This window comes from Gigantopelta aegis, chromosome 9 (genome assembly GCF_016097555.1).
Source record: "Gigantopelta aegis isolate Gae_Host chromosome 9, Gae_host_genome, whole genome shotgun sequence".
Lineage (NCBI taxonomy): Eukaryota > Metazoa > Mollusca > Gastropoda > Neomphalida > Peltospiridae > Gigantopelta > Gigantopelta aegis.
The window spans coordinates 27,037,455-27,059,199 of NC_054707.1; the positions used below are offsets into that span (position 1 = coordinate 27,037,455).

Here is a 21,745-nt window from a genome sequence, read left to right on the forward strand (position 1 = left end):
TGGACTTATAAATAAGTACTATTGCCTTGCCTGACAGGGCTTCTAGATTATGGTAGCCCCACTCCCATGGCTAGTGATATTCAATGTTGGGCTTGTAAATAAGTACTATTGCCATGCCCGACGGCTAGTGAAATTTTGTAAATCAAATGTTGAAGTTAAGTATTTTTTAAATATGAATATCTTGATCCCATCCCAATCCCAATGTTAGTGTTTTTAAACTATCTCCCTCTTTTGGTGGCATATGTGATTATTATTATTATTTAGTAAAATTGTATCAACAAGTAGGGCTAGTGAATTTTGAATTGTAGCTAAGTAAATGTTTTAAATCACTGATCCCATAGCTAGTGGATTTTAAAAACATTCTAGAAGCCCTGTCAAATCTACGTTTTCACTTTTATATGTAACTCCATTTTTCTCAAATTAAAGTCCTAGATTAATGAAACTTTGTTTATAGTTGCATCTACGAATGTTCACTTTAATGTATATCTAAAAAAGAAAAAAAAGTTTTATTTATTTTTTGTAATTTAAATGTTTTAAATTATTATTATATTTTTTTAAAGGATCTGGATTAATCATGATTGTTATATCACAAATTATTTTTTTATTCACTAAACCAGTTTATGGTAATCAGGACATTTAATTTGTTTGAATGCTTGTTACTTCGCAGAGATGGCAATTTACCTGACATTGGGCGAGCTGGGAGCCTACATGAGTTCCTGATGGATCTGCATGAGCAATATGGACCGATAGCTTCATTCTGGATGGGAGAGAAGCTCATTGTTAGCATTGCCTCACCAGAACTCTTCAAGGAACATCTCACTGTATTTGACAGACCACGTAAGTTTGTCAGTGTGGCTTTTTCTTGTGCATGAAGGAGGCTTTAGTTAAAGATAATTCTCCAGAACTGTGTGTGACCATTTTGCTGTCTTTGCAGGGCCGCTGGAAGTGTGAGGCCCTCCATATGTATTTTGAAGCCTCCTAAAAGCCTAAAATTTTTATGGGCATTCTATGTTTGTTTGTTTTGGTTAATGACACCACTGGAACATATTGATCATTTATTGGATGTCAAACATTTGGTAATTCTGACTCGTAGTCATCACCTAATGCAGCAAGGGATCTTTTATATGCACTTTCCTACAGACAGGAAAACACAAACCATAGCCATTATCCAGTTGTGGTGCACTGGTTGTACAGGCATCGAAATAAGCATTGTGTCTGGTAACCCATTTACAGGTTACCACAAAATATAGCCTGGTAACCCAAATGAAAGTTGGAATTGAATTCCTGTTATTACTACTTTTAATGCAGATGTTCTGAAATTGTATTGGTGTGTGCAAACAGGGCTCGAACTTAAGAATTTGTCTCCCACAGCAATTTTAAAAAGAATTGCCATCGGTGAAACAGCCCACCGACGGCCTTTTTTTTTTTTTTTAAATTGACATTTGCAGAAAATAAACATGACTAAAAGGTTATTTTTCTGTATGTAGACATATTTCAAATGTGAAAATGTTAACTATTGGCAAATTATGTACACCAGGTGTATATATTTTGCCATTGTTGAGGAGTTTTACTGACGGCACAAAAGTGCCATTGGTAATGCTCTCTACCTACAGCAATTTATATCTCAGTGACGGCAATTGTTGTCGTTAAGTTCGAGCCCTGAGCAAACATCGGTACGAGAAACGAAATCTGGAAGTAAATTTATCTAGTGGGCGCAGCTTAAAGGTTCTAATAGACCAAATCAATTCCTATTGCCGATAATGTTAACGTTTACTGATAAAACTGATATAAGCAGCATATCAACACACCCAGGAAGTACAGCAATAAAAAGTGTGGCACCTCATATCTAATCTACCTGCAAGAAAATGAGGGGTTACATACCATTTAAGAGATTTAATTAATGTTTTTAAAGGAGCTCAATCACGGATTTAGTGGGCCTTATTTCTCGAAATATGCATTATAAATGGAAATTACATTCATTTGGAATACCAAACCTAGTTATTGTATGATCCAAAACATTTTAATTGAACTACGATCTAGGGAATTCCATGACACGATTCAGTTTTAAAATTTGGAACACTTCTTTAAATGAGACATTTAAAATACGGAAAAACAGACTTGTAGTGATGTATATGACAACCATATAATGTATTTTTGGATTTTATATAAACAATTGCCGTGTATAGAGACTTGGGAAATGAGGGCTGGCTATATACATGACAAATAATAAAAAATATATTATTTCATGACAAAAATCACTGTGAATACGCTGAAATAAAATAATAAACAGTTGGAACATGAATTCACCATTTATTATTATTATTATTATCAGGCGTGTGTGCAAATTATTTCGACTGGTTCGCAAAGTGGTATTTTGGTTTTAATGTACAGTATAACCTCGATTTAACGCCAACCAATGTTCAAAAATAATTTTGGCGTTATATCGAGTTGGCGGTATAGTGAGGGTTTACTACCAAACTTAATTTTTGTTTTTTAAATTGCTGAATGTCAAGAATATGACAAGTTTTAAATGTAAATAACAGTAACAACCAGGTAACAACATTATTATTTTATTTGTCTATAAACATGGCATTGACTATACACTAAAACGTAAAACGCGCACATGTATGCGTTTCAATCGATCTGTGAAATACATTTATTTATGTTTTTTAATCTTTTTTGAAAAAGTTCACAATGTTTTTTTGCTGAGCACTTGATAGAATTATCTCATTCAGTCTTGGTGGGGAAGGCTGTCAAAATGTTAATATCTGAATCAACAGAATGTTGATTCCCTTCTACAAAATGTATCACCGTGTTCATGGCATCCTTGGCACTAACTGCCCATGGAATGGGCTCCGGTTCAGCGTCGGACTGTTTTAACCGCGTCTAATACGATATGTTTTCGCTTTAAATCCATTCTGCTGTAATAAAATGCATTACTGGTGTCGTCGCATTTATGCCAAAGCTAAATAGCAACTTAACATGAGGCCATGGTCGAAATATGCTTGAGCATAATAAAACTTACCTAAAGTTTGTTCAAAGACCCGACAGAACAATCCGCGATTGAAATAATGAATCTAATGCACCACTCTTGTCACGTGATCACTACAGCGGCTGTTCTTTCTATACCGAGTGTTGATTGGACACAAACACCGCGCCTGCCTAAACAATTCTAGCACTTACATCCGTTAATTGCTACACAATAAACAAAAACAGATTCAGTGTGTACTGCTAGTGTACAACGGAAGTAGGATTTCCCCAATCAACAGATCGCTAGTAATTATGTCACTATAATCAACTTTGTGACCAGACCATTGGCGGCAAAATCGTGGAAATTATAATGGCTAAATGGAGCAATAAATCGAGGGTACACTGTCTAGCATAAAAAAACCCAGTGTACTGTTGCATGTTTTGTCGTCCAAAGGTTGGCTAATTATTACTTAACCCAGTTGAATCCAGTTCTACGTGCAGGGACAAGTTCAGTCTGCTGTTTGTGTGTGTGTGTGCACGCACGTTAATCGTGCATTTTTATAGCCAAAACTCAACCAGATAAACACCGCCCCTCCACCCCAAAAAGGTAGTAGTAGGCTAATAATAATAGTAGTAGTAGTGGTGGTGGTGGTGGTGGTGGTGGATTATTATTATTATTATTACATTTATAATAATTTTGGTAAAATCACGTTACGATGGGGTGGGTGGGGGCGTTTGTTACAGAAACATTACATGAGAGTGGTCTCAGCTTTACTAGTAACCTATAAAAAATTTATTTTGAGTTTTATTGCCCCTTACAATTTTGAGCATTTGAAATGTGACTAAATACAGCAAAATAACCTTTTAGTCATATTTATTTGCTGTAAAATTAACTTTTTTTAAATTTACGTAAGCAGCCTCAAAATTGCACTCAGTGAAGAATTATTAAGTTCAAACCCTGTTGTTAGTTTGTGTACTGTCCGTAGTTAGTTTCTCTTTCAGTTAATCTACCTCAGCAGCTGATAAATTTATTTATTTACTTATTTATTTATTATTATTATTATTATTAATTTTTCGTTAGTACTGTAGGGACAGTATGATGCTATTCATATATCTATGGAAAAAAGTACACAAAAGGGTCCGCTAAATTCATATACTTCCCCACTCCCTCCCCTGTTAAGAAAATGCACTGTTCGTATAGTACTTAGTATGTATTACTCCTGTTCCAGATGGTTCGGTAATATGGATCAATCAAATACATGTACTTATTTACCACCTATATACAGTTTTGTTGTGAATATAGCCAGCCCTTGTTAGTGGAGGCTATATACACGGCCTTCGTATATATAGTCACATCGTATATAAACACGGTCTAGTTCAGAGTATTCTTTAAAAATGTAACAATTCCTATCTCATGTCAGCTGTTATGGCATATTTTGCATAATATTGAATTTGACATGGTGGAAAATGAAGGTGTTCATGATCCAGATGTTTAGACTTTTTCGCGTACGACTAAAGATAAATTTACCTATAAATGCAAAGGCCTAACTAGTCGGGATTGTCGACGTTTAACATGCTTCTGTTACTAAAATAAATTAATGTATAAGCTTATTATCATTCAGTACATGTTTTTATTATTTTTTAATAACTTATTTTCATTGTTGTTGTTTTTCTATTTACCCTACGTCGCAGAGGACGGTTAAGCGTTCTCGTTACACGAGCTTGGTCAATCGTTTTGACACTGCAGGGTATTCAGGGAATGCCTGTCACGTGACTCAAAATAATACGTCACACCTTTGCACTCCAAATAGCCGTTATTTTTCTAAGAATTATGGACCATACCCATAATTCAATTATTTTTATAAAATATCAATATTAAGTGTGACATGGTGGTCATATAGATGGTTCAAGAAAGTACTTTTAGGTACAAATCAAATGTATATATTGTCATATAATATCTTGTTGGGTCAATAATTAGGTCAACCATCTGTGGGAGAGCGCGTTTAGCAACCGTTATTTTTGCTGAAAATTGCAGTTCCATTTTATTCGCGAACATTTTTGCGTATACGGTAACCCAAAATGACAGGATCCATTCAGACCAAACCTGAACGATTGTGCCAATAAATCATTAGTAGTGGATGGCTGGCTGGCATTAAGCATGATACACATGCTAAACGTGGAATCTTTGATTTCCAATTTGGTTTCCAACAATTTTCCTAGTATTCCATCAGAATACATTATTATGACTATATATAGTATCAGGATAATAAAACTTAAATTACATATTTATTCGAAACCGTTTGGCCGTGTAGGCTAATGCATTGTACTTGTTTACAATGTACAAGTTCTGTTGGCAGTGGGTTCTAATCCCTGACCTGAATGCACAAGAAATTTCAAATTGCATTGTTTCATAGATGTAGATTCTTGAAAAATAACCTACACTTAGAACAATAGTTTGATGTCACAGGTATGGATTAACATTACCTTACATGTAGGTCAAATACATTTTGTATATGGGTAAGGTATCTGAGCATTCTATTTCTAAAGACATTGACAGTTGGATATAATTTGTTTTTGTCGTAGAATGATAATTTTAACGACATTTATTGTTTATTTTTATGAACTGTATCCATGCAGGACTGTTGTCACAGAGGCCCTTAGAGGTTTTATGATTAAAAATGTAACATTTTCAAAGCATTCCTATTTTTGATCTTCCATTTTGTAAAGTAAGTGCAAGATTGAGCCGAGATGATGTGTCATGACACTGTTGAATGTATCTCCACTTACACGTAGGTGACATAATGTGGGCAGTACTGACGTATAATTAATACATTTATTCTTATCTTTTACTAGCTGAGCTGTTTAACATCTTCTTGCCCATTCTGGGAGAGCAGTCTATACAGTATGCCAATGGAACAGTTGGACGGAAACGCAGACAGGCCATGGACCAAACCTTTAGTCATGATCAGCTTTCCCTGTATTATGATGGTCTTCAAAAGGTACATGTGTACAGATATATATTTGTTTATATAGATATAGATGTAATCAAATTATGGTAACTAGAAATTGAAGGGGACAGATTCATATGGGATATTCAAAATCAATACTTAATAATTTGGATTACTTCATTTTATATTGCATATTCCATTTGTGTATCTTGTCAAGCCAACTAAATAACAAAATAAAAAACATAACTCAAATTAATTTCACTTAAATATGCATGGGTGTTTAAATACATTTATTGGCAGATAAAATGAATTTATCAGAAGATACATATGAAGAGCTTTTATGCAAATCCACTTTTTATCAAAATTGAGTTAGGGAAACTAAGAGTATCTGTTATTATGTCTACACAATATGAATAGAATAAATTAGTAAAAATAAAAATATTTTGTGCTTACATCATTCTCTAATTTTTAATATTTCAAACAATTCTTGACAGCTATCAATCAAAAACAATAATACAGCATTATATGGCTATTCAACAGGGGAGCTGTCAGTAGATCTGTCATTTTCACTGACTCCAGTACCGCATCTGCCACTCCTCCATTACTATCATAGCTACAGCTCTGCTTATGATGACCTGACTTTTGAAAGTTAATCCAGCTATTAAAATCACTACCATAACAGTCATCATATCAATTATACTATACGGCCAATTGTACATCTTTCAAACAAAACAAGGGGAAATCCATAATTATGTAATACTGATTACCTGGTCATACTAGATTTTTATCTTAATAAGATAAAATGCTAGGAATACAATTAATTGATCTAGCATATTTCCGATTCCAGGGTTTCAGCCAGAAATATTTTTTTTTAGAATGCAGATGCCAAAGAAAATGGAATTTAGGATCCCTTGGACATGTTTTCCTGTCTCTGTTCACCTTGTTGTACATATGAAAAGAATAGTTTTAATCATATAGTAATGATAAAGAGTCATTAATTTTGTCAAAGGTCAACAAAATCTGTAAATAATTTTGAGTACGGCATTTTATCTGTTTTACCCTCTGGCAGAAGCCCTGGATTCCTTTTTTTACACATTAAGTCACACAGTCAAAAATGGCAGTTTATTAAAAATGTAAGTGGATTTATCTTAATTCACAGGAATGCTCTAAATAAATAAATAAATGCTTTAGTTGATATATTTTAGTACAGGGTACATATAATTTACACAATAAAACACAAATGTTAGTGCAGTCTTGTTTCACACGTAAATATCCATTCAGAATAACAAAACATTTTAGTCACAAGAAATTCTAAAATCTAATATAATATTTGATAACAGTGTTATTAATAATGTTACAAAGACTTGGTAACATTTAATCAGAATATTCATGGTGCTGCAGGTGGTCAAAGTTTGTCAAATAATCCTCTCATGGCCCTGACCAAATATTATTTTTCGGGCAGATTCAAAATCCAAGATGGCTGCCATGATCCTCTTATGGCCTCAGATTACAGTTATCTTCCCATTTGGTTGTCGAAAATCTGGAAATTTGACCGCGTAAGTAGTCTGCTGTTTGACTGTGATTATTTCATGGCAGACAGCTATGAAGTGGCAACTGTTTGACTGAACTGACAGGGGATAGCATGTAGTTTGTAAACATGTGTAACTTGCTGACATTGAAGACTTGTTTGTGGTAATTCTGGCCCATGCAAAAGTAGTGCTTTTTGTGTAAAATGGGTGTACTCCGGCCTGGTTTAGAGGGTGGGTCTGTTTAAACCAATATGCTGGGAGAAAGAGCTGGACAACAGGGGTTGTCCTTTTCGGGGTATGTGTCCCCCATGCAGACAAAGGTACATACAAAACTTCACGGGCCTGCTGATATTAATAAAAATGTTATAGCCACTAAGGCTATATAGAAACATATAGCGAAATTAATTGTGGTCTGAGGCCTGATATAGTTCACACATTACACCGGTTAAATGCTTGATTCTGCTGAAAGTATTATAACCAGAGAGGTGAAATTACACAGACTGATTGTGAATACCACAAGGAATATGAAAACTAATTTATTTATTTTCTAAATATTTTATTAAATTAAAAAAACTTTTTTTTTGAATTTATTAAAAAAAAAAAAAAAAAATTTCAACTTTTAAATTTCAATATCCTCCAAAATAGCATAAAATGACCTCTGATGTTACTACAGGTTGTTGCAATATTTTTTAACAGTTTTGAGCTAATAATTTGGTAAAAAAGAGCAAAAGTTGGATTTTGTTAGTCAATATTGAGATTTTAATTTTTTTTTACATATTGAATTTTAATGAGTTTCTCAATTATTGCAATTGGACAGAAGATCTAAATATAATGAATATATCACTACTAAATGTAATTAAACACTTTAAATAAATAGTATACAGTTTTTAACAAGATTAAGTACTCTAATAATACATTTCACCTACATTTATGTAAATTACACACTTCATTCATTTTTCAAAAATGGTCTTTTATCATTAGAAAATCTAATAGGCTAATATTCTATGCTGTCTGAATGTATTTATTGTGTTCAGTAATCAGATGCTGGTATACTGGTCAAGTTTATTGCAGAAAATGTGCCAAAAAGGTTAACATTTGGCTTGTAATACATATGGCAGAATAATCCATAATGCATCATCATTACTACATTACTACAAACATCCTTCCAATCAAGAAATACTACACTGAGGTATCCAAGACACTGGCACATGACTACACTTGTTAACAGTTATCACTGGAAACTGAAAAATATGGTGCAAGTACCTCTTGGTAGGATTTATATCAGCATTTTGTGACAAAATCTTCATTTTCAAAGTTGTCGTCAACAAAAAACATATTATGGTGTATACCTAAGTAATATCTGTAGGGCATATTCATATTAATATGCATTTATATGGACTGTTTTGCCTTTTACAAAGTGGCTACATGTCTAATACAGTAAATGAAGTAGATTAAGTAAATACAGCAGGTCAAAATTGAATCTGAGGCCTATCATGTCTAATTTTCCCTGAAATTAGTGTGTAAAAATTTGTTGCAAATGGCCCCAATTTTGTGACTTTCACCATCCCTCTGACACATTTCTAATAATGTATCATGAATTCAGTCACCATATCTTTAATAAGCCTCCACTTATCATATCTAAAATGCAAAATTTTAGTTTTAGATTTTAATTTTTTTCAAAAATTTAAATTTAAGTTTAATATTTCATTAAAAATGAAGTAAAATCTAATGATTGATTTTTTTTCCTTTAAATATTTCAAAATCTTTCCAAGACAACACTGTGCAGATAGAACATATGTAGAAAAAAAAATAGCTGCTCATTGTATGAAGAAATTCCAAAATTTTATAAAGTTATTACATTTTGAAGTTGGTGTCCCTCAAGTTTCCATTGCTAAAATTGGCCATGGCAAGGCACTGTGGTAGGTGTTTTAACACAGCCTCTATATACTCTCAGTTTAAAGGTGACATCCCGATACTTACTGAGCATTGCTTTAATATGGAATGCATTAGTGTGGGCCAGTTTTTAGGGGGAAAAATGGACTGATAGGCCTCAGATTACAGTTATCTTCCCATTTGGTTGTCGAAAATCCGGAAATTTGACCGCGCAAGTAGTCTGCTGTTTGACTGTGATTATTTCATGGCAGACAGCTATGAAGTGGCAACTGTTTGACTGAACTGACAGGGGATAGCATGTAGTTTGTAAACATGTGTAACTTGCTGACATTGAAGACTTGTTTGTGGTAATTCCGGCCCATGCAAAAGTAGTGCTTTTTGTGTAAAATGGGTGTACTCCGGCCTGGTTTAGAGGGTGGGTCTGTTTAAACCAATATGCTGGAAGAAAGAGCTGGACAACAGGGGTTGTTCTTTTTGGAGTATGTGTCCCCGATGCAGGCAAAGGTACATACAAAACTTCACGGGCCTGCTGATATTAATAAAAATGTTATAGCCACTAAGGCTATATAGAAACATATAGCGAAATTAATTGTGGTCTGAGGCCTTACGGCACTGACCAAGTGGCCTCAGATCACAGTTATCTTCCCATTTGGTTGTCAAAAGTAGTCTGCTGTTTGACTGTGATTATTTCATGGCAGACAGCTTTGAAGTGGCAACTATTTGACTGGAGTTGACAGGGGAGAGCATGTAGTTTGTAAAGATGTGTAACTTGTTGACATTGAAGACTTGTTTGTGGTAATTCCGGCCCATGCAAAAGTAGTGCTTTTTGTGTAAAATGGGTGTACTCCGATCAGGTTTATTGGGTGTGTTTGTTTAAACTAGTATTCTGGAAGAAAGAGTTGGACAATAGGGGTTGTCCTTTTCAGGGTATGTTTTCCTCAGGCTGTCAAAGGTACATAAAAATATCCATGGGCCTGCTGATATTAATAAAAATGTTATAGCCACTAACGCTACATAGAAACATTGTTACAGTGTTGTTATTCAAAATTCAAGATGGCTGTCCTGGACTGATTTGCTGAGACATGTTTGATTTCTCAAGTTCCACCAGACAGATTCCAAATGATCATCTTATTGCCCTGACCAGGTGTTGTTATTTTTTGTGACGATTTGAAATCTAATGTGCCTGCCCTAGCCTCATATTAAGCGAGAGATTTGTTACTTTTTTCAGGTCATAATCTAGAATTGAAAAAGTAGGAGAATTGATTTGTCCTTTCCTAGGAGAAAGAGGAAGTAAACATATTATATCAGTACATTTTATAATGTTTTGTTATTTTCTGTATTCATTTGGAAATTTTCTGAATTAAGCACTCGGTTTGAATCGTAATATCTTGTTATCAAATACTATTATTTCAGGTAATAAAATTTAATCAAAACAATTGAATATTTTCATTAAAAACATGATTATATTAAGTTACTAATAGTTAATGTGTCGCTGTTATTTTATAATGAAAGTAATAATTTGTATTTTCTTGCATTAGTGAATTAAATCTGGCCGAGAACTAAACAATGCTTGTCTGGTCACTTCAAATGACGAGACATCGGAAATGTGTCTGGCACCAGTACAATAGACTGATCAGGTGTTAACGTGAGACATGACACTTAACAAGTCTGCATGTTGACATCTGTTGTGACTTTCGGCTAAAAACCCTCCATTTCTCCGGCTAGATTGTTTACATCTTCATTGATTCCCTAATAATGTTACAGGTGAAATTAGAATTCACAAAATATCATGGCATATGCTGTGGTAAAAGTGGATCATTTATTGCTTCGGGTTACAATATATATACATATGAACATCTTGTTAAGTTAAAATTAGTGGTTGCCAAATGACGGTCTGTGATAAATCATCATTGCTGTGGTTCCCTGTTTGTAGGTATAGTTAGTTTTACACCAAATGAGCGATTCAGGCTCCATGGGCTTTTGGTTCTGTAATTTTAACCAGAAATATCAACGGCAACACTGGCCATGACACTTGTATTTCATGTGTGACAATTCATTTTTCTACGATCTATGATAGTTTGGTCATTCGACACACTTAAATATTTTGAAGGCTTATACCTATTAAAGCTATATACTGGGACAATAAATTATTTTTAGTGATTGAGAGGTGTTTTTTTTATAGTGTTTGATTTTGTATTGAGTAAAAACATATTTTGTTTGGATATGGCTGCTTAATTGTATTTTGATATCACTGGCCAAAAAAACTGTCAATTAATCCTCAACAGTTCAAATATTTTTAGAAAGCTTGCTTTGTATATCTAACTACATGTATGTTTTGTTTTCAGATAGCGAATGACATTGAGACGAAATGGTTGTCCTTGGTGAAAGAAGAGCATATTCCACTGAGCCAGTACATGTTTGCTTTTTCTATCAAGGCAGCTTTACAGTCCTTCCTTGGTGGTCATTTCAAGGATGACAAAGAGGTTCTTGCCTTCAAGAGAGACTATGATGTGGTACGTATACAGATATAATTAGTCAAACCATAAACAATATATTGATTCCTGTAACCAGGGGAAGGGAAAGAGGACAGACAAATAAGAAAAAGTGCCCTTATTTAGATTAACAAATATAAATTATTCCCACTCATTTTTAAACGTCGTAGACTCTAGTTTCAACCCGTGAAAATGGACACTAAGTTTGGTTAATCTTTGGATAAAGTTACAGTACAGTGAAACAAGAAGGTAATGTTGAAACAAATACCCTTAAAAATAGACTAGAGCTCGTCTTCATAAGCATTATTTTTCAGAGTGTCACAAGTCACGGGTACTAAAATAAGAACCATATTATATTTTAGAACATTTATTGTAAATACTTGGGTAATTGAGAATATATTGTTGAACTGTGTGTCATAGCTTGCTAAGGCAAACTATATTTTTATACTGTAATCACTAGCAAAGGTGTTTGTAAAGAACTTGGGCTTGGGCTTACATTGGTGAACACTTTTGTTTGTGAGTGAAGCATGCATAGTGGGGATATAGTTGGGAGATGTAATGAGTTGTGGGCAGTCACATAACGTTCTTGAGAGAGAAACTGTGTGTTAAGATATTGTGAAATATTTTATTCTGTATAACTCTGGGTTGATGACAACCTGTATTTGTGTATTGGGTCCTGGTGATGACGAACGTAGATGATGTATTCTGGGAGTTGGCGAAGAGTGAGTCTGGTGAATGGCGGTGGTGATAATGGTGAACAGAGAAGATGATCAGTGAATGATCGTGACGAGGGTGTCAATGATTTTGGCGAACGACGAAGGTGATCTGTGAATGATCCTGACAAAAATGATGGTGGTAATAATGGTGAATGGAGGAGATGATCAGTGAAGGATCGTGATGAGGGTACCAATGATTCTGGTGAACGGAGATGATCAGTGAATGACCGTGACGAGGGGGTTAGTGATTCTGGTGAACGACAGGGGTATTAATGGTAAACGACAACAGTGATCAGTGAATGATCATTATGAGGTGTGATGATTCTAGTGAATGATAATAATGATAATGGGGAGTGGTGAAGATGATCAGTGAATGATCATGACAAAGGTGATGATGAGGGTGACTTATGATGATGAATTGTGAAATGTGATGAATAGTGGATGACAGACATTTTAGTATTATTTTGTGGTTAAAAGATTTTTACTCTATTTAATATTGATTCATAGTTTAATTTACATGTGATATGTGTTACATGCGTGAAAGTGCAAGATGTATTGGTTGGGAGGGAAGTGTTATGTAAATAAATGTGTATGAATGATTCCTGAGTTGTCGTCTTGTTTCTTTTGGGATACCGACCAGTGACACAGAGGTATGTGTGTTTTTTTAAATATGAAAAATGCATTAGAAACACTAGGATGACCAGAAGCACTTAGGTTGTATGGAAATTGATAATCTGAACAATATAATCTTAAGTAGTTTTTTATTTCAATTACCAAAAAACAGCTGAGATTGTGAAAAATATGCTGTAGTGTTTAAAAACAAGGGTCTGTCATTGTATTGTCATAAATTATTCCTTTTTTTTGCTCCTCCCATTTTTGTCTCACCATGTGAAAGTTAATAGGTGATATATAGGTATTACTTTTCCGACTGTGATGGCAGCCTATAACCAATGCTAAGTTTTCAGTTTTCATTTCTGACAAACAGTATGTTCTAGACCAATGAAATATGGTATATATATATATACTGACCTCCAAAAGAAACTTTGCATTAATAAAATTTGAATAATTGTTGCTAATAGAAAAGAACCAATTTTTCTCTCATCCTCAGGTATATGGAACAGAGCTAGCCCATGAAAGAAAGCCATGTAAGAAATTTCTATCTTACATGGGATATCACGTGCTTGCGTTTAACATGATGTCGCGGGTAATATATGACGTCATATTAATGTGAGGTGGTGACGTGAGGTCATTAGACACAGTTTTAAATTAATATTTTGTTATTAAAACCTTCATTTTAAAAGCTATCTTGTTAATTTGTAGTGTTAAGTATTATTAACACATGAAACACACGGCAAATACAATAGTGTAGTTTATTTATGATAAAATTGGCAAATAAAAAAGTTACTTGTTCAGCCATCTTTGTCTGTTCGTGTAAAATAATGGTTTATTTACCGAATGAATGAGAGAAAAAGACTCCATCATAGGTGGTCATGTGGGATAGAAAAAGTACACCCTCGGTGGTGAAAATTTCGACCATGTGACTCTGCAAGCCTCGTCCCAAGTCGACATTTTCACCACCTCGGTTGTACTTTTTCTATCCCACATGACCGCATATGATGGAGTCTTATAAGAAACCACCTTACAAACATCAATTTCAAGCCTTGTAAAGTTTCTTTTGGATGTCAGTATATATATTCCTCTTAATGTATGTTAATTTTTCCATTGTATCTGAAGGTTTAAAACTCTGAATGTTCATCTGGTAAAACATTTTTTTATTTTTATAAAATCAAATTTTATTTTTAATTTATTTTATAAAAAGTGTTTAATTTTTGTTTTTAGATTCACTATGACATTTGTCAGCAGAGCTTTCCTAATACTGTTTTGTCTGTCAGTCTGTCAACTTTTCCTTTGAAATCTATCTTCTCCTAAAGTTCTAAAACTTGGTTTTATGATTCTCTTCACAAACTAATAGAGGAATGTTTTGAAAATTAGAGTTTTGATTGAATAGTTCTGAAACTTAGTACTATGATTCTCTGTGGCAGTCTTCATAACCTAATACAGAGATATTTTAACATTTTGGAATTTTGATTACATTTTAAAAATAAAAATAAAAATTTAACATTGAACATTTTCAAAATCTATTTTCTTTGTCAATGGAGCTTTTCTAATACCAATTTGTTTTGGATCTATCTGTTCAGCATTTGTCGGTCAACTTTTGCTTTGAAGTCTATCTTCTTATAGAATTTTGATTTGATTGTGTAAGTAGAAATTCTTCAGAATTATTTGTGATTGGTATTAATCAAATACTTCAGAATTATTATTTGTGATTGGCATTAAAAAAAATGTAAGTACAAATTCTGTAGAATTCTTGTTAGTTGACGAAACATTGAGACTTTTACTTTGTGGTTTTAAACAGAATTGTAGAGTTCTTGTTTGTGATTGATATTAAACAAAGGTAAGTAGGAATACTTACTAATGTGACAGCACTCCCCATGTATGTAAATAAACCTTTCTAACTGTAGGTGTGGGCCGAAATGGAGCATCGTCTAGCAGATCCCGAGTTGCCAGCTGACAATACTGTACGAGCAAAGGCTTTCAACGAGAGTAAGTTTAAAATTGATATCTATTTATGGTAAAAACCTATCAGCTTACTATGTTAATATCATTGTTATTTGGCTCAGCTCAGTCACCGTGTGACAGGTGAGCTGAAGCTAGCCAAATAACCATGATATCAAAACATAGTGACCTGATATTCTATATTTAACTTTTTAAATCCTAGCATGAGTTTGTGTGGAATGGACATTTTATGGATCATTCCTTCATTTGGAAGGAAAAAATGGTTTAATAGTTTATTTGTTTTGGCAACAAATGACAAAAGTTTAAGAACTTATATATGTAAATTCTAAATCAGTATCACACATGACCTCCTTAATCATATTTAAGTGTGTGACAGTCCTGGCTTTAAAAAACTGCATCTAAAAGATCTCTTGCTAAATGTTTGGTATTTCTCTGAACCAACAGTAGATTTACCCTATTTCTCTGAACCAACAGTAGATTTACCCTATTTCTCTGAACCAACAGTAGATTTACCCTATTTCTCTGAACCAACAGTAGATTTACCCTATTTCTCTGAACCAACAGTAGATTTACCCTATTTCTCTGAACGAAATGTGCCAGAAAATGTTAGCCACCAAGTATCTGTAGTTTGAATTGTGCTAAGGTGTGTTGTTAAACAAACATTACTTTCCTGCATTTCTTTCCTCTTTTTATCATAATATATGTACTTATATTTGTTCTTTTGAAGATTGCATTTTGTAATAGTTATCTTCATAATACACTGCATTTTGATTTTTACAGGTCTTCAGCGCATAAAAGATGCTGTAATGAAATCTATTGAAGATCGAAAGAAGATTTCTGCCAAATCTGATGATTATATTTTTCTTGACCGCATGATAGACTTCAATGAAGATGACGATTTGACATTTTGTGATGGAATAGTCAGTCTGCTTGGTGGATTTCACACAACAGCAAATGGTAATGCATAGGTGGTGGATATTTTGTTTTCTTATTTATAAAAATAATTCTGAAATATTTAAAATATTTTAATGTTTTTTCAGGGATGCTGAAATAGAAAATAGTTCACTAGCCCGACAGAACAGAACCGACTAAAATTGACTAGCCTGCCAGAATTTCTACTAAAGTACTGTCGGAAATAGCAGACATGTAAATATTTTGTAAACATCAATTTAATGATAGTCTACCTAATTTAACATTTACTTGTTTGGGCTCTCATTGATGTACAAGGTGGTGTTTACTCTTGAAATTAAAAAAAACTTGTCAGTAAACAGGTGATTTGTGCACTTTATTGGAACAGACTATTATTATTATTTACAGACCGGTATTAAAGGTGTTATCTCAAAGTTGCATAATGACAGCTATTGCAAATATCTGTTTTTATTAAATTATGCTTTAACATTTAAAGACTACACCTTTAAATATATACTCATAAGTGCTTATAGGAAATAATTTCATCTACTAGTAAAAATACATTTTTATTGGAGAATCGTATCACACAGGCACTCACATATAACTAGAGGCCCCAATATATCACCTACAAGATTGTGTAAATTTCCAATGTACTAATATTTAATTTATATTCACTAAATATGCTGGTCATAATTAATATTTCTTTTCACATTACTTGTCCTCAAACAAGTGCACCTCCCCCCCCCCCCCCCATGCAAGTGGTCTGGTCCGAACATCCCAACAGCCAATGGGATGGCCTAAATTCTTCTACTGCATACTGCTCTCTAATTCCGGTCACATGACTGTAACTTCCTTCTTTTTCTCTTCGCTAAAGGGTCTGGACGTCTTTTCTTTGGAGTAAAAAAAATTCATTGACCTTTGGTTTTGTATTCGTGTATTTGGGTGGAATGTTTTCACCTTCGTATTCGTTATCTTTCTTGCGTTGTTTCGCGTATTTCACTTGGTTTTCCAAGTGTTTAATTACATGAAATGTTTGTTTTATGTTGTCGGTTATGGCAATATGCAATATGGCGTCTTTTGTTGACCGGCTTTGTGTTTGTGTCATAGTTGGTTTTTTCTTTCTCTTTCACAGATTGAAAACTGTTATCATGTCTGATGTTAGTGTTCAACGACTTGTGCGTGCGTGTTTATGCTGTAAGAAGTTTACCGCCGGTGACGACCCACACGACTTATGTCCAGGTTGTCGTGTTCCGTGTGCTCTTGACTCGAGATGCAACCTTTGTTCGGAGTTACCGGCCTCGGTGGCGTCGTGGCAGGCCATCGGTCTACAGGCTGGTAGGTACTGGGTTCGGATCCCAGTCGAGGCATGGGATTTTTAATCCAGATACAGACTCCAAACCCTGAGTGAGTGCTCCGCAAGGCTCAATGGGTAGGTGTAAACCACTTGCATCGACCAGTGATCCATAACTGGTTCAACAAAGGCCATGGTTTGTGCTATCATGCCTGTGGGAAGCGCAAATAAAAGATCCCTTGCTGCCTGTCATAAAAAGAGTAGCCTATGTGGCGACAGCGGGTTTCCTCTAAAAACAGTGTCAGAATGACCATATGTTTGACGTCCAATAGCCGATGATAAGATAAAAAATCAATGTGCTCTAGTGGCGTCGTTAAATAAAACAAACTTTACTTTTTGTTCGGAGTTATCGGAAGTTGAGTTTGCTGCGTACCTGAAGATGGTGTCAGCGAGGGCCAAGAAGGTGGAATCCTCACCTTCCATCGCAGACTCCGTGGCGGATGTGTTACGTTCCATTTTGCCGTCTATGCTTCAAGAAACAATGGCGTCGATGGCGACTTTATCCAAACCGGCGGATTTGGGGTCAGGTCTGGTTCGAGCCCCCTCTTCAGAGGGGTTTGGCTCCTTCGGCTCCACCTAATAAGACTTCGGATGACGGGTCCTGCTGCCTCTAAGAAGCCTGCTCATTCCGGTAGACGTTCTACGGAATCCACGGCTCGCCGAACTTCGGTACCATCACGGGATAAGAAGTCATCTTCGGCGCATCGGAGTCGGGACCATAGCAATTCCCCACAGTCTGTACGGCTTCCTGCGGTTTCCACAGATCGTCATCGCAGATCTTCAATTGATGTGGCCTCCAAGGGGTCTAAACGGGACCGTCCACGGTCCGGCTCACCTGCGGCCTCCGTTACGGCGGATCGGTTTGCCTGTGCTCGAGTTCTACGAGACTTTGGAGATGACGCTTCTGTCATTGATGAGACCGACTCTACGGACCATATGACGATGAGGGATTGTTTGGCAGCCGTCTACGACATGTTGCCGTCTTTGCCGCATCCACCGACACCTTCCAAGAGGATGTGGTCATCCGTTGCTTGGCAGCCGGTACCTTAATATCTGAGGTTGGCGACGGATTTAGACCACGCCTTTAAGGAGACGGCGTCCTTTGTAGCGTTTCCATCTTGGACTCACCGCATGTATCCGGTTTTCGATATGCCATTTAAAGATGTGGCTCCATCGTTAGATGAGGATGTTCACCGTCTTGGGAAGTCGTCAACAGTGGATTTGACAGACAAGCAGGTTCAAGCTATGGATACCGCCCAAAGACGTTGCCTATATGTCTTATCTTATTTGGACGTTTTCATTGTGGCTATGGCCACTCGGGCAAAGGATGCACGTTGCTATGCGCTGTTTCAGCAATCGGCGCAGATGGTGGCCTTTTTAACTTCCTCGGTTACCTCTATGTCCATGATGTTAATGCAGTATCGTCGTCAAGCCTATCTACGTTAGATTTCCAGCATAAAAAACAGCTGTTATCACAACCGTGGTCTGCAACGAATTTGTTTGCAGGCAAAGTTTCTGACGTTGTTGCGGCCAATGATAAGGACCAACAGTCGACGGCTACTGTTAAGGCATTGCAACTCATTTCGACTTTGGAGTCCACCAAGCGCAAATCTACTTTTACTTCACAACCGCCATTTAAACGGAGAGGTTCATTTCGCGGTCAACCATCTCGATGTTTCCCGGACAGACGACCATCCGGTCCACCTGCTCGGACCCAAGGGAAACCCAGCCGACGTTGACGCCAGCCAGCAAATCTTGGACTTCTCCGATTGTCTCAACCTTCGCCCGCCCCTGATCATGACTCAGAACAACGACTTGGTTTTGATGCTTCCGGTGTGCAACAGGCCGGTCGAAACATCCATTGTCAGAAGTCGACTTCGCCGTTATTGGCGGGATTGGGAGACTCTTTGCCACGATCCATTTGTCACGCCAGTCTTGAAGACCAGGTAACGTCTGCAATTGTCTTCCATACCTCCCTTGACAATTTCACCTCGAGAACCTCTGCATTCCGTGTCGCACGTCAAGGTCCTGCAGGATTCTGTCAACAAACTTCTGGAGAAGGGGGCTTTTACTTGGACATCTTTCTTGTTCCGAATAAAGATTCCCCGGATCTGCGGATGATTCACAACATGGCGTTTTTCAATGACCACTACCTGCTTCCTCCACCGGCCTTCAAGATGTTGACAGTGCGAGATGTCCTTGCTGTAGTACAACCAGGGGATTGGCTTGCTTTCGCTGGATCTCAAGGATGCCTATCTTCATGTCCCGATACATGCCGCTTACCATCGCTACCTGAGGTTTTTGCCTTTTGGGATATCCATGGCGCCATGGCTGTTCACCAGAATTACGGCTCCGATGTCCCGCTTCCTGCATCACAGAGGTATCTCCTTTTACCCATACCTTGATGATTGCCTGATGAAGTGCCAGAGCAAGACGGCTTACTGCACACGTTGCCTTCATCATGGACTTTCTCCAAGCGTCTAGGTGGATCATCAACATCGAGAAATCTTGGCTGACTTCCACGCAGTCTCTACAATTCATCGGAGCCTGTCTTCGACCTGACCTGGGCCTAGTTCAAGTTCCACTCGACCGTTGGGAGAAGATCCAAACCATGGTTTCCAGGGCCTTAACCGCTCCAATGTCCTTCCATGGTTGGCAGAGTCTCCTGGGTCTCCTCACTTCAGCCCAGAATTTGACACTCAGAGGTCGTCTACAGCTCCGGCGGTTGCAGATGTTTTTCAATCCGTTTGTTTGCTTCAACAATCCGGACTTGATCATCTCTCTCCCAGACGATCTCCGGTCCAGCCTGCAGTGGTGGCAACTCCGATCGAATGTCTTAGGAGGAGTCTCTATGCGGCCCTTCCAAGCCACTCATCACCTGTTCGTCGATGCATCACTAGAAGGTTGGGAAGCCCATCTCAGCGACCAGACTACCTCGGGGCTGTGGTCTCCCGGCGAAGTCGGACTCCACATCAGCCTGTTGGAGTTGTTGGCAGTCTACAACGCAATCCTTTATTGGCGACAGATGTTGACAGGGGCCTCTCTCGTGGTAGCCACAGACAGTATCACCGCAGTGGCTTACATCAATCGCCAGGGCGGAACACACTCCAGCAGTCTGCTGTAGTTGACTTATCGTCTTTACAAGTTGGTCGACGACATTCCTCTTCAACTTCAGGCTCGCCATATTCCAGCGGTCTCCAATGTGTTAGGCCTTGGTCATCAGCTGGGAACAGATGAACGTGTACGCTTTTCCTCCACCCATCCTCCTTCCCAGGGTGCTACAGAGGTTTCAGCTGTACACTTGTCATCTGCTACTCTGCTACCCTGGCCATCCAGGATGTGGTATCCAGATCTCATCCATCTTGCCGATCCACATCCACTACCTGTGCCAGATTGGGATCATCTGTTGCAACATCACCATCCACATCCTCAGTTGTTCAAACTGCACGCGTGGACATTATCTCCAAGAGTTTGAGGAAGAAAGGTTTTTCTTCTCAGTCCATGGCAGCCATTTTGAAAGCTCACAGATCATCCACCACTGCGGCTTACAACGTCAGATGGCTTTGTTTTCACCGATGGTGTGTCTGGCAGAAACTCAAACCTCAGACGATTCGAATACCTCGTCTAGCTGACTTTTTGCTGTATCTATGTAACTCCTTAAAATTGAAGGGGTCTACCATTGCTGGATATGTTTCGGTCATCGCTACTGTTCTTGATGTCGCTACTGGAATGAAGTTATTGAATATTCCTGAGATCCATAAAATGATCAAGGGATTTCGCTTTGAAGATCAAGTTCACCGTTTTCGCCTTGGGGTTACTCATTAACTTTGTGGCAAAGAACCAGTTACCTGACCAAGCGCCTTGTTCGTATGTTGTGCAGGCCCTCTCCTCTATCGTTGGTCCAGCGGACGTTGAGGACTTGGCTTTGTGTCCTGTCAGAGCCCTGCACCATTACATCGAGAGGACAAAATCTTTTCGTCAACACAGCAAGAGACTTTTCCTCTCCTGTAACCAGAGTCGGTTGACGGATATTACCAAGAACACAGTGGCCACCTGGATTCGGTCTTCTATCCTGACTGCCTATCAGAAAGAGGGTTTGCCTGCTCCATTTAGTTTGTTCAGTTCAATGTTCTGACAGATGCACCTCATTAAGTTGTCGTTTGTTATTACTAACACTTCAGTACTTGGGGGGGGGGTTACCTAACACCTGCATCCCTGGTGGCTACGTCTTCCCATCCTGTCAGAACCAGCATGAGATGTGGCTTTCCGCCTCCTGGTCCATGTGTTCTAGGAGCCGTACCTGCCACTGCTGACGGATTCCACCATTCTGGTTGTTGTTACTAACATCACCTGCATTGGT

The 21,745-nt window shown here is 37.2% G+C and overlaps 1 protein-coding gene across 1 annotated transcript in view; it reads left to right on the plus strand.

The window, feature by feature from the left end:
• Window positions 1–21,745, plus strand: part of LOC121381831 (cytochrome P450 20A1-like) — a 42,644-nt gene that overhangs the window by 11,829 nt on the left and 9,070 nt on the right. The window contains exons 3-7 of the mRNA XM_041511193.1: window positions 668–837; window positions 5,824–5,969; window positions 11,686–11,853; window positions 15,071–15,152; window positions 15,906–16,082. Of these exons, the coding sequence (XP_041367127.1) occupies window positions 668–837; window positions 5,824–5,969; window positions 11,686–11,853; window positions 15,071–15,152; window positions 15,906–16,082 (743 nt within the window). The remainder of the gene's footprint in view (window positions 1–667; window positions 838–5,823; window positions 5,970–11,685; window positions 11,854–15,070; window positions 15,153–15,905; window positions 16,083–21,745) is intronic.